The 13848-nt window shown below is 56.3% G+C and overlaps 1 protein-coding gene across 1 annotated transcript in view; it reads right to left on the bottom strand.

Annotated features, from left to right (window-relative positions):
- The window catches only part of CCDC88C (coiled-coil domain containing 88C), a 122847-nt gene that overhangs the window by 29457 nt on the left and 79542 nt on the right, over nt 1-13848 (bottom strand). The window contains exons 13-19 of the mRNA XM_068555346.1: nt 13108-13292; nt 8430-8567; nt 5905-6927; nt 3493-3623; nt 2289-2430; nt 1690-1878; nt 373-534 (exon numbers count right to left, since the gene is read on the bottom strand). Coding sequence (XP_068411447.1) covers nt 373-534; nt 1690-1878; nt 2289-2430; nt 3493-3623; nt 5905-6927; nt 8430-8567; nt 13108-13292 — 1970 coding nt within the window. The remainder of the gene's footprint in view (nt 1-372; nt 535-1689; nt 1879-2288; nt 2431-3492; nt 3624-5904; nt 6928-8429; nt 8568-13107; nt 13293-13848) is intronic.

Here is a 13848-nt window from a genome sequence, read left to right as displayed (position 1 = left end):
CTGGTCTGGGAGGATCCCACATGCCGCGGAGAAATTAGGTCCGTGAGCCACAACTACTGAGCCTGCGCGTCTGGAGCCTGTGCTCCGCGACAAGAGAGAGGCCACGGTAGTGAGAGGCCCGCGCACCGCAATGAGGAGTGGACCCCGCTTGCCACAACTAGAGAAAGCCCTCGCACAGAAACGAAGACCCAACACAGCCAAAAATATAATAAATAAATAAATAAATTAAAAAAAAAATAAAATAAAAAATAAAACAAAACACCGAACTCTCCCATGCTTTGTCTCACTGATAAGGAGTCGTCAGAGTGCTGGGGCCAGTCTCTAGGAGACACAGAGCATCCCGCCGCAAGAGCTGCCCAGCCATGCCCTCACCTGCAGCTTCGCCGTCTGCGTCTGTAGCGTGGTGTTGTGCTCCTGCAGGAAGGCACTCTGCTTCTGCAGCGTCAGGATCTGACTGCTGAAGGCCGTGTTCTGGGTCTCCAAATGCTGCAGCTGTTCCTTGAGCAGCTGCTTCTCAGCCTGCAGAGCCGCGTTCTGGGGAAGGGGGAAGCATGAGACCAATCAGACGCCGGCTCCGTACCTGCTAACCAGCCACAGGGATGGCTGGTTAGCAGGTACAGAGTTGTTAGGAACCCTTTGGGGGGCCAAAGCCAAAATCCACTGGATGAGAGAAGTAACATTTTCCCTCTTGGAAAGACAACAGAATTGGAAAAAAATTTTTTCTACGTGCTTTCACAATAGAAGTGAATACACATGATGGAGATACTGCAAAGAACCTGAGCATGTGAGTGTGAGGCAAAGGCGAGCTGGAGTTAAAGCTGCTTCATCCTTTCTGTCTTTTGGGCTCTTCTCTGTTTTCTGTTGACCACCCTGAGAATGCATGTCTGTGAGCTTCTCGCACAGAACAAGGAGCCAGAGCCTGCCCTAAAGCCTCACCCGACTCGGGTGACAGCGGGTAGAACAAGGCGGTTCATGCTCCACGAGACTGATAAAGACGGAGCAAGATACGCCACCGACTGGGCCCGGACGCCTGGGGTGTGGTCTTGCGCTGTCCCTGACCAGCATGGGGCTTAGGGTCAAGTCTCTTAAACTCCGTCTCACCTCTCTCATCTGTCAAAGGAAAATCGTCACTATCTACTTCATAAGGCTGTTGGGAAGACATCAAACAAGATCAGGGATTTAGACATGTATGGACAAACTTGCTCTGTAAAGGGCCAGACGGCAAATATTATTTTGGGGTTTGCCGGCCACAGGGTCTCTACCTCAGCCAGTGACCCCTGCCGTCGCCGTGGGAAGGCAGCCCCACACGATATGTAAGCAAAGGGTGTGTCTGTGGGCCAATAAAACCTTATTTATGAAAACAAGGGGGCGGACCGTGGTCTGTCGACCCCCAGAAGAGCACCGAAACACAGAGCACTGCGGAAACAGAGTGCTGGTGGAGATGCCCCAGATCCAGTGTAGGAGGCATAGAGCAAGTCCCCGGGGAAAAAGGGGACCTGCCCCTTCAGTCAGAAAGGTTGACGGGACCTCAAGGGGCAAGGAGCAAACGGGACTCGCCAGGAAACTCAAGAAGAGGCCAACGAGACCTGGATAAATCTCAACAGCTTCTGACACCCTGGGTCCTTCCCGGTAATGGGAGTTCCTGCTCCGTCTGCGGGACTGTCGGCAGGACGGCCTCTCCCCACTCACGTTGCGCTCCAGTTCGATGGCCCGGTCCTTCACGCGGAGCAGCTCCATCGTGGCCTCCTTGGGGCTGGGCCCCCAGCGCTCCTTCCCCGCGTGACCCTCGACCAACGGCCCCACAGGGTGTTTGAAAGAGTTCCGCACCTGCTTCCCCTCTTCCTGGTTCTTCCTGAGGATCTCACACTCCTTCTTCAACTGCGGGTGGGGAACGGGAAAGCAGACTTGGGGCAGGAAGAGGCCGGACTCGGGGCCCCGCACCAAACCCGTCCCCCTCAGCATGCCCGACCCCTCGCCCGGCACTGGACCCGCCAGACTCCTGCCTTTGCTCTTGGGGGGAGGGCACACGACCTCCGTCCTGCATGTTGCCCCCTCCCTGCAGAGGCGACTGCTGGGCAGCAGCCGGGACTCAGTCCCGACTTTATAGCCACGTGACCACGGCCAGTCTTCTCCCTCCCCTGAGACTCAGGGGTCCACTCCATCGACACTTGCTCCAGAACACGGGCATCCAGGCCGCCCCTCTGCTACTCAGGTGAGGGGCTGGGAAAGATGAGGCAGGGACCTCACAGCCAGGACCCACGGCCTGACCCTAAGGCGGCTGCTCTTACCACCTGGAGCTCGTTCTGTAGGTGGTGATTCAGGCTGGCTTTCTCTTCCATCTGTGCTTCTAAGAACACAATCTTTTCTTCTTTCCTGGCTAGTGTTGTTTTGAATGCTGATTCATTTATGCTCTCCAAAATCTTGTATTTCCTGAAAAATACAAATATACAGTAGAATTCATCTGCCTCTTCTACCCACAAGCTCCCAGTCTCCCAGCTGCCAACACATCCCTCCTCCACTAAGCTGGTTTCCGCATCACGCTGCAAGATTTGGCCCAGAAGAACTGCAGGAGTCAAAAACCATCACCTAGAGCTGTTCCCCAGGCTGTTGGCATAGATATGTCTGGGACACCATCAATGAAACATCACTGCTATAGTTTTCCAGGCGCCGTTTTATGTACTGGTATGGCCATTTTACAGTTGGGGAAACAAGAGTCTCAGAAAGGTTAAGGAATCTATCCAAGACCACAGTGCTAGGTAAGAGGTAAATCTGTGTGGCCTTTTCACCACACCTAAAGGACATCACGTTGGTTACAAGTCCAACAAAAGTCCAAGATGTTGGATTTCCTTGAAAAGCGAGATGATTTAGGAAAGCACTGCTGGCAAAGGCAGCAAGAGTTAAAACTTTAAAAAATTAAAGGGCTGGTGGAGGGAGAGGGGAACGAACAGGTGGAACACAGGTGATTTTTAGGGCAGTGAAAATACTCTGTATGATGCTATAGGGGTGCATACAGGTTATCATACGTTTGTCAGAATCCACAGAACATGCAACACCGAGAATGACCCCAATGTCAACCGTGGATTCTGGGCGATGACGAGGTGCTGGTGTAGGTTCACCGAGCGTCATGCATGCACCATTCTGGGGGGCGGGTGTTGATGGGGGAGGGTATGCGTCGGGGGCAGGGGGTCCACGGGAAGTCTCTGCACCTTCTCCTCACTCTTGTTGTGAAGTTAAAACTGCTCGACAAAAGTCTAACTAGAAAAAAGTTAAGAAGCCTTTTCTTTGGACAGAAGAATCTCCTTCCACTCCTGCCTGGGAACATCTAGGAAGGAGGCCCGGGATATAAAGCACCTGTGACAACAGGCCCTCGGGTGTAAAAAGTAAACTGAGCTCCAGGGGTGGGGGTGGGGGAGCGTGGAGCCTGCAGGGGGCGGGGCGCGGGGACGCACGTGAGCCCTGAAAGCCTGCAGCCACCCAGGGAGGGGTCCTCACGTGTCACCGTTGCTGCTGCTGTCATCCCGCAGCAGCAGCTCCTTGTGGAGGCCGAGCTTCTCCAGTTCCTGGCTCAGTTTGTCCAGCTCACTGCTCAGCTGCTGGCTCTTCAGCTTCTCCTGCACCAGGTCCTGTGGGGACAGTGCGGACGGGCGTGGGAAAGGAGCCCAGCAGCAACGGCAGGAGGGCCGGGCACAGGCCAGTCTCAGGGCTGAGCGACCACCTTCTCGAGCCGTGGCCAGCTCGGGTGTCTCGAGGGCCAAGGAGGCGGTTCTATGGGGACGGGGAACCTCAGGGATGTCTCCAAAGGGAACGGATGAGCACACCTTCCCAGCCCCCGGAGTTCAAGACACCAGACCACGTGGCAGCGTGTCCAGGAAGGATCAAACGTGCTCCAAACACATCCAGACAGGTGTCTGAAATACCATGTATGGTGACCTTTGAGGAGCGGGTTTGAATTCTGTGAACGCGATTGCCTTTTCCGCGGAGTATGGATCAATAACTATTTAGTTAGCTCATTGCAGAGAACTCAGAACAAAGTATAAAGAGGAGAAAGATTTTACTTTCAACACTGGTTTTGATTTACTTTTCAAAAGTGGACGCTGACCTCATTTAGGGGTCCACTTACTCTAGTCCACACCTCTGTAGCTCTCCAGGTAGTTATACCGTTTTTTGCCCAGTGTCACAGCGACGTGCACACACGAGGACCCCCTACCACACCCCGAGGCCTGGAACCACAGTGTGACAGAGGGTGGTGCTTGCCAAACGTTCCGGGGTCGCTCCCTGGCTGCAGCGTGGAGGGGCCAGCGCGTGATCTTCCAGCTGCCTCTCCCCTGCCTCGGGAACTGCCCGAACCCCACGTTGAGATGGTGGAGCCGTGAGATCAAAGCCGCCTGGGATGCTGAGCCCCAGCACAGAGGACAGGCTCTCCAGAGAGTCACCTGGACTCTCGTGAAAGAGAAACCAGCCTTGGATGTGATGAGCCCTGCGATTCTGGGGTCATTCGTTACTGCAGCATAACCTAACCTATGCTTACGGAGGCAGGGGCTATGGGTCAGGTTGGTGTCTTGCATCTCTCCCCCACAGTGTACTGATCTGCCTGCACTGACAGTCAGTGATCTTTTTTTAATGTGGAGACCTCTCCGTGGTCACCAAGTCTATTTCTTTTTCTTCCTTGGCACACAGCTGGAACACATTTCCCAACCTCCCTGGCAGTCAGGTGCGGCTATGAGACCATATTCTGCCCCATGAAGTGTGGTCCTTCTCTTCTTCATCTACCTGCTGCAGGTAGAGGAGCCAGAAGAGGGCTCCACTGTGGGACAGCCGGGCCACATTATGGAGGGCACCAGGTGTCTGTGAACAGTCACACAGAACTTCTACACGTGTGGACACTCGGCTTCTGTGATGGGCCACTCAGATGCTGGAGTCGTTTACTAGAGCAGTGACTCACCCTAAGGCACTGCAGGAAAGCCCAGATGAGCCACGCAAAAACTGCCAGGGAAAAGTAAGACACATATTTACCAAGAAACTGTAAAACAGTTGTACCCTTTCATCCTGTAATTGCACTTCTAGGCATATATCCTAAGAAAATAAATACATTCGTGAAGGTGCGTATGTGCAAGGATGTCCAGTGTTTTTTAAAAATTAATTAATTAATAATTTTTGGCTGTGTTGGGTCTTCATTGCAGTGCACGGGCTTTCTCCAGTTGTGGCGAGCAGGGGCTACTCTTCTTTGTGGTGTACGGGCTTCTCATTGCCGTGGCTTCCTTGTTGTGGAGCACAGGCTCCAGGTGCAGAAGCTTCAGGAGTTGTGGCTCGCAGGCTCTAGAGTGCAGGCTCAGTACCTGTGGCTCACGGGCTTAGTTGCTCTGCAGCATGTGGGATCTTCCTGGACCAGGGCTCGAACCCATGTCCCCTGCATTGGCAGGCGGATTCTTAACCACTGCGCCACCAGGGAAGTTCCAGTGTTATTTAAAATAGTGGGAAAAATCAGAAACAATCTAAACATCCAGAAAGCAATCATAGGAAATCCATAAAATTAATACCTTACTGCCATTAGAAATCATGGCTTGAAACCTATTTAATGTAATGAGAAAAAAGTATAGTAATAATGAGAAACAGAACAGGGCTAGGATGGAGAAGGTAGGGTATCAAGTGTGTGTATACACAAACGCACAAGGAAAAAGAAGAAATAAAATACGCTGGACTATTAGCCCTGGTCATCTCTGGGCAGTAAGATCCTAACAGGTGATTTCTACTTCTTCTTTATGCTTTTGGGCATCGTTCTGTTTAGAAGCAGGGGACAAATGCCAGGGGCCTCTCCCTGTCTCACCCCTATTCCAGAAGCCCCTGCCGGGCAGCACGGTGACCCTGCCGACCCCCCACCGAAGGGGCTGCCTGTCCCCGACTCACCTCCCTCAGGGTGGTCAGCGTCCTCGTGTGCATGGTGACCTGCTTGGTGAGGTCCCTGTTGTCCTTCTCCAGCTCCTTCAGCTTGCCGGCCGCGTCCCGGCAGCGGGCCAGCTCCCTGTCCAGTGCGCGGCTCTCCCTCTCGGCGGCGGACAGCTTGGCGGAGCTGTCGTCCAGGACGGCGTCCTTGAGCTCCACCTGCTGCCACAGACGCCGGGCCTCCTTCTCCAGCAGCTTCTTGTCTTTCTCCAGCTGGGCCACCTCCTGCTCCAGCGCCTGCCGGTCCTGGCCGGCCCGCTCGAGCTGCCGGTTGGCGAGCCGGAGGGCCTCCAGGTCACGCCGCAGGGCCTGGTTCTCGGCCTCCAGCTGCCCCAGCTCCCGCTCTAGGGCCTGCGCCTTCTGGCCGCCGCTGTCCAGGCTCTGCTGCAGCCGCAGGTTCTCGGCGCTCAGGCTCTGGTAGCCGAGCTCCAGGCGCTCTGACTTCTTGCCCAGCGCCTTGAGCAGCTCCACGCTCCTCCTGAGCTCCTGGTTCTCGCGCTCCAGCTGGGCCACCTTGGCGCCCGTGAAGCGCGTGGCCTCCGCCACCCTGCGCAGCTCCAGGTTCTCCTCGTCCAGCTGCCTGTTGTCCAGCTCCAGGCCGGCCAGCCGCACCTGCACGTTCTGCAGGGCATCCAGGGACTTGCGCAGCCGCCGGTTCTCCAGCGCCAGCCCGCGGCTCTCGCGCTCCGCGGCGTCCGCCCGCTCGCCCGCCGCCTGCAGGGAGCTCACCCTCTGCGCCAGCCTCCCCTTCTCCTCCTCCAGCCGCCGCAGCTCCCGCTGCAGCTCCTCCGCCCGCCCCGCCTTCTCCTGCGCCTGCTCCAGCTCCGGCCTGCTCAGCCGGCTGCTGGCCTCTGCCACCGTCCCGTGCAGGGCTTTGCTCTCCTGCTCGGCGTCCTTCGCGCGGGCCTCGCTGCTGACCTGCGACCTCTCCCGCAGCGTCCACACTGTCTGGTTGAGATGGTCCTTTTCTTGTTCGAGGTCCCTGATCTGCGGGAAAACACGACGGGAGAGACGGCGGCTGTTGCACAAACGTATTTGGGTGAGTTGGGGCTAAAGTCTGATTTAATCTGGGGGACTAAAGCATAGGCCCTAAAAGACCATCCCATCATGTACCCAAAACACATCCTAACGGTCCTACTGTATGGCACAGGGAACTATATCCAATAACTTGTAATAACCTATAATGGAAAAGAATCTGAAAAAAAAAAAGAGTACACACACACACACACACACACACACACACACCCACACACACACCCCTGAATCGCTTTGCTGTACACCAGAACTGAACTATACTTCAATGAAAAAAAAAACAGAAGTCCTAACGTTCCCAGGGGTTAATACGGACACAAGGTGAACAGCATGGAGACCCCTACGGAGACGGTTCAAATTAAAATGCCTTCACGGCGGCCAGAATGATTTAGAAACAGAAACCCCATCTCTCTCCCTCTCACATAAGACAATGATAGTGATTTCCCTTGGTACGTTTATCCTGGCCTCCCACCTCTGTGGGCTCCCCTTACGCCACTCCCCTCCTGCAGCCCCTGCACAGGGTCTTCCCTCTGCCCTGGGCAACCCCGCCACTGGTCTTCAGCATCATTGGTTCCCCCTCCTTCTCCAGGGCTCAGCGTGAGCAGTTCCTCAGGACAGCCTTGCACCATGACTCCTCAGCGCCTGCATCCAGCAGGATCCTCTGCGTTATTCCCTCAAGAGCACATGTCTGAAACTGCCTTGTCGCCTGTCCTCTGCCCTCTATGTAAGCCACATCTGGGCAGAAGCCCTGCCTGTCTTTTCACCAAACGTGGCACCATCCCATTCCTCCCATTTTTGCTCTACATCAGAGGCTGAAAAACTCAAATACTGGATACCCCAGGATCCCGCGCAGGTAGGGGTGGTCATGTGTTGGGTGTGGTCAATAAGATGTGACAGAAGGTCCCAGGAGGGTTTCCCTCTGCCCCTTGCCCTCCACCTTCTTCTTCTCATTCCCTGAGGGTGTGTGGCAGCCACTGCTAAGACTGGCAGAGCAGGAGGAGAGGCCTGGCCCCTGCACGGCATCACAGAGCCTTTGCACCAGCACCGGACTGCCTCCTACCCGGGACTTCCTGTGGCGTGAGGCAAACAAACCTCAGGTGCTCGGTGTGACGTTATGGACGTTTGGAGCTGGATCATTCTTTGTCATGCGGGGCTGGTCCTGTGTGTTGCAGGACGTTTAGCCGCATCCCTGGCCCCCACCCACCGTATGCCAAGAGCATCTCCTCTCTCCTCCCCAAGTCATGACAATCAAAATCGTCTTCAGGCATTGCGAATGTCCCCTGGGGGGCAAACGCGCCCCCCACAGCTGATTGAGACCTGCTGGTTTGAGCTGCAGCTAGGCTAGGTACCTGCTAATGCACGTTGCCCCGATGGATTCCCAGGAAATGGCTAAATCCTGGACTCTCCCTCCTGCAGGCAGGGGTTCCAGGAGAGGGATCTGCTCGGGAGGTGCCTACCTGCCGGGCTCTGTCAGCCTTCAAGGTCTCCATGTCGCTCTGCAGCTGCTCTTTCTCTTTGATCAGCTCCTCACTCAGGGTCTCCAAATCCTGGTTACTCTGCTTCTCCCTCTCCAGCTGGGTCTGCAGCTTCTCGATCTGCAGACCCGAAAGACCCAGCCGGGCAACAGTTGGCTTCACGAAGTGAACTACGTCTTAAAACAAATCCAAAACCCACCAGCCCCACAGAACACTTTAACGGGGCTTTTCTCAAGGGAAAGTGTCCAGGCCTTGCTCGGAAGGGACCTCCCTGCACCCTCTACCCTCAGCTCCTACCCCACGACTTGCATCTCCAGCTCACGGGCACCATCGGTCAGCCTCCTCCCAGCCCACCTCTCCTCACCCTCACTGCCATGTGCCCAAGTGCCTCCGGGCTCCTTGCTCCCATCTCAGGCCTTGTCCGCTTTCCCAAGGGTCAGACCACATGCCCGGGGCCACCACCACTGGCTGTCCCACGGACTTCACTTGGTGACACTCCTATTCGCCCAGCTGCTCAGAGTGGTCTTCTGCTATGTCCCTCCTTCCTCTTTCACCCTCCAGTAACTCTGTCCCCAAGTCCTGCCCTCTCTACCCAAGCTGCTCTACCGCCACTGCCTAGCTAGGGCCGGGCCACCTTCCCTCTGGCCTGGACAACCATCCAATCACCTCCCTGACACCGAGCTCTTCCGCTGGGGTCACCCTGCCTGACCATCCTAAAACATGAACTAGCTACTTCATCGCATCTAACACCTGGATGAGGTGGTGAATCCTGATCCTCACTCAGCAGGTCCAGGGCCGGGCCTGAGACTGGACTCCTAGGCGATGCCCATGCTGGTGTCTGCACTGGGAGGGCTTCAAGGCTGCCGCTCCCCTTCCCGCCAACACCAAACCCCTCAGCGCGGGGGACTGGAGTTGGGAAAGAGGCATGACTCTGGTGTCACAGGGACAGAGTTCAGAGTCCAGTCCCTCCCTACTAATGACGTCACCACGAGCAAGTTTCTGCAACTGACGCAGGACCAGCAGCGAGCATCCTTGAGAGCTTCTGTCACTGTGTCGTGCTCGGCACACGCCTAGCAGGCGGCGGGTGCAGCAATGTTCGCTGCCCCTCCCCGTGAGAGCTCTGGGCCCGGCCACCTACAGAACTCCTGACCAGCCGGTCTGCATTTTGACATGGTCCTAAAAGATCCTGATGTGCTGGTTTGGGATGGCTGTTCTGAAAAAGTAGATTGCAAAGACCAGATGGTTCTCGAAGCCTTGAAAGATCTTGGACCTCGGGGCACAACCCCGAGATGCCCAACGACCCCCGGGAGCAGCAGGTCTGAGCCTGCTGCAGTTCAGCCCATCTGGGCCAGGGCCTTGCGCGGAGAGGTTTCCAAAGCTCCCGGAAGGATCGCTGCTCTAAAGCAGACTCTGCGTACTTGTCCTTGGGTGAGGGGCACCCTGCCTTCCTGGCTCACAGATCTGGGAGCTCTCAAACCCTCACAGGAGGAAGCAGCAGGAAAGCTTCCTCCCCTACCAGCGGGGAGAGCTGGGCCGAGCTCATACTCCTACTGTCATATCACGTTGTCAGCACCTCAACCCCCTGCCCCAACCCGGGGACCCCAGGACTGGGGAGCCCCACCCAGCTGGGGTCGACAGGAAAACACGCAAACATCTGAGTGGTTCTCAAAAGCAAGAACGTACTTCTAATCCTTCCATATCTCTGCCCCCCTTCCCGGCACAAGGCCTGGGACTCGGCAGGGCACCAGGGATCACCTACGATGGTAGAGCCTACACCTGAGACAACGGCCTTGAGGAATAAAGGCAACGAGCAGTTGCTATTATTAACCAAGTACTCAGGAGGACACTGGGCCCAGAAGGGCTCAGCGACTTGCCCGAGGCCTCGCAATGAGGACGGGGCAGAGCTGGGACACACCCCCGTGGCCGACCCCCCAGTCCTCACTCACAGTCAGGGGGGCCTGCTGGCTTACCCCCAACCTTACTGTTAATAGCCTATCCCTGCTGCCCTTTCTCTCCCAGAGAAAGGAACATTATTCCAACCTTTGCATTTCTTGTTGTTGTTGCTTCTGGTCTAAAGACGTGATCTCCCCAGGTCCCACACCCACGCCATCCCTCTCCTGTTCTGGTTCTTTTTGCCATGGAACTAGAGCCCATCCCTGAAGGACCTCGGTGCCCCTGGGGTGAACTCGCTGGGCTGAGATGTGGGCTGGCTGCAGGCCTTCCAGCCCTGAGAGGTTTCCTGTCCTTCCTTCCTGAAGCACCTGGCTTGGGCTGCAGGTGCCACTCCGGGTCCCAGAGCATGTGAGTGCCAGGGGGCCTGCCTCTCAGCCCCAGGCTGCTCTTTCCTTCTAGTAACAGGCCCCCAAAGGGCTGCCCCCTTCCCCTGAAAATAAGGGTTCTTTACTTGTTGGCTTAAGGAATAAACTCTTAGGACATCAATGCAGATTCACAGTCGCAGGAAGGAGGCAGCTTCTCTAAGGTGCCTGGAAGTTTTGCGGGTTAGAGGGGAGGATACTAACTTCAGGGAACTAGGGTTTCCACAGACATTTCAGACCTAAGCAAGCTCGCAGCCTGGGCTATGCTTGGGGTGTGGAAGAGCCAGGCTGGCACCAGCGGGACCTGGGGGTTCACTGATTGACTGAGGAGTGTCAGCTGGGGCCCAGACAGGCCACGTGGGGAGGAGTCGAGCAGGGTGGGATGGCTGAGGCTGGAGAAAGGAAACTGGGGTGAGCTGAGCTGGATTAGGGTCCAGTGAGCCCTCCAGCTGGGGCTGAGGTGTCCACCCATCCAATGTTAGGGGGCACCGTCAGTGCTGGGCTCTGGGGGGAGAGAGCAAAACCACGCCTGCTGGGCCAGGACAGGTTTGGTCAGGCCGCAGGCAGGCTGAGCAGGATGGGGAGAGGCACTCCGGTGGGCAGAGGGCCGCCTCCCAGGGATCCCGGCACCAGACACAGGACGGGCCTGGGAACTGTGGCACCTCCCTCCTGCCAGGGATTCTATGCCAAGACATGCCTCTTAAGGACCATGGCAGGAGAGGGCTGGTGTCCCACCAGGGAACTGACCCCAAGAGGAAGCAGGAGGGTGGGGACCGAGAGACAGGGGGCTGAGGAGTAATGCCGGGCAGGCAGCACCCACTGCCATCCTGTTTGTGCAGAGGAGGGGCCAGAGTGAACCACGAGGGCGGGGAAAAGCGTGAGCGGTCATCTCAGAGGGCTGCTGGGCGCTGGGCCAGCGCTATTACATTGCAGGCTTTCTGCAGCAGACCCGTGAGGACCCACGGAGTCAACGGTTCTCATCTTTCTAAAGGCTGATTCTTTTTTATCTTGGCCAAGGTCGAACTGCCACTTATAAAGACATTTCCTGTGCTAGGGCCATGTGAATCTAAAAAACCTAAACTGTCTAGCTGCCTTCCCCATGCTGTTCTACACTGAGAGACACGGCATGAGATGGGGTGGGGTTTTCTATTGTCCTACGAAGACAGGACAAAATGCTTGTCGGCTGAAATGCTGCAAGGCACACAATGCTTCAAAGGGACAAGAAGAGCGAGTAATCAAGCCTGGGAGGTCCCAAGAGGGGGCTCCAGAGACCAGTTCACAGAAGGAGGGGCTGTCCCAAGCCTCACACAGAGATAAGGGACCGGCACAGCCAGGACCAGCGGAGCCCAGGTCTCTCCCTGCAGCCCGCGTCCCTCCCACTGCCTGTACAGCAGTAAATGACGCTGGCAGGACTCACGGGCAGGTGGGACACCCGAAAGCACCAGGCCTGCATGGCGGTCAGCAAGCAACGGGGCTTGTGTCCTCTTCCTCAGCTGGACTCTGGCAGCTGGTGTGCTCGGAGCCCACGATGCAACTGTGCCATCGCAATGTGGCCTAGGTGTTCTGAGGCCCTCTGACCTGGAGTGACCAAGACTTGGAGGCGATCCCTAGCCTCTCAACGGCCCCTTCCTGCACCTGAGACTGAATCCCCAGTGCAAATGCGGGGGTCCTCCTAACTGTAGAAGGAAGACTGGTCTGTAAGCCTCTGCCTGTTCTCCCAGATGTCTGGGTTCTCCTGTGCTCCTGGGAAGACCCAGCAGCTGTCCTGAAAGGCAAATACAGTTCCGCCATCTCTTCTTCCCCATCTCATAAACTGAGAGAGGAAGGAGGTGAGCACTGATCCTGTTTTACCACCAGCAGTGCCCTAAAATGCCCATCAATGGTCCCTACTCCCCCCACACGTAGGTACGTCTTACATCATTGCCTCCTCTCCCCTATGACCCATCCTATGCTTTTTCACGGTCCACTGGTTTCTTTTCACTGAGCCCTTACCGCGTGCCAGACTCCTTACACACACTAGCTCACAGAGTCCACGCAACACGTATGAGGTGGGAAGCCCACTAACCCCATTTCACAGATGAAGACAAGGAGGCACACAGAGGTCAAGTACTGTCCGAGACATACCCTCAAGGCAGTGCAGGCACGAGCCACGCTGCCTCTTGACTCCTCTCACAATTGTTCTTGTTCTTCTAGTGTTGTATAATTCACTGCGGCTGCACTGGCTTCTGCTTTTCTCCCAGCGGTGCATCCTCACTGACACCTGACTGCCCTGCCTGGCCACCGACTAGTCTCTATAGTGCAGACCGGGCTGGGGGAGGGGTGTCCACCCCCCCGGGCCGGGTTACCTTCTTGTTGAGCTGGTGATTCTCCTTCTCCAGCTCCCCGCACTTGAGGCTGCTCTCCTCCAGCGCCAGGGACGCGTCCCGCAGCCCCTGGATGGTGCTCTGGAGGCTCTGGTTCTCCTTCTCCAGCTTCAGGATGCGGCTAGAGGCGCACTCGTTCAGCTCGAACACAAATGACTTCCTGGAGGCTGAAGCACAAAGTTGAGTCAGGCCCGGGATCCAGGAGCCTCTGCTTCCGGCCACGAGCTGGGGCCATCGGGCCCCCGTGCCCTAGGTTTGAGGGGCCTGGGAAGGGCTCCCGTAGGTCGGCTGGGTGCCCCCCATTTCACAGGCTGCCGTCGCTGTTAGTGCCTGAAAGTCCCTCAGGCAGTTTCGGTCCCTCTGCTGGCTCAGTTGGGCCCAGAGCTTAAGAGGAGAGTAGATTACAGTGAAGAAGCCAATGCAAAAGTTTAAGACTGTGTTAACTGCTGGGAACTGTTTTTTACCAAGCTGCTAACCAAGTTGACCGACCGTACAACTCAAGGGTCTTAGAGCCTAATAGAGATGGCAAATAGGCGACATTTTCTGTGCCAGCTCTGAGAGTAGTGGGAGTCTGGGTGGCTCAGCAGGAGGGGCACGATAATCGACTAGTTATGTCTGCCACTGGTGGCAGAAGGCTCTGTGGGCACGTATGCCCAGTACCTGCCATCCCTCAATAAGGTCCTTTGGACAGAGACTTCATTTTGTAATTTCACAATTACGTTG

Source organism: Eschrichtius robustus, chromosome 1 (genome assembly GCF_028021215.1).
Source record: "Eschrichtius robustus isolate mEscRob2 chromosome 1, mEscRob2.pri, whole genome shotgun sequence".
Classification (NCBI taxonomy): Eukaryota; Metazoa; Chordata; class Mammalia; order Artiodactyla; family Eschrichtiidae; genus Eschrichtius; species Eschrichtius robustus.
Note: the sequence above shows the minus strand (reverse complement) of the source record. Positions and strands in the feature narration are given on the sequence as shown.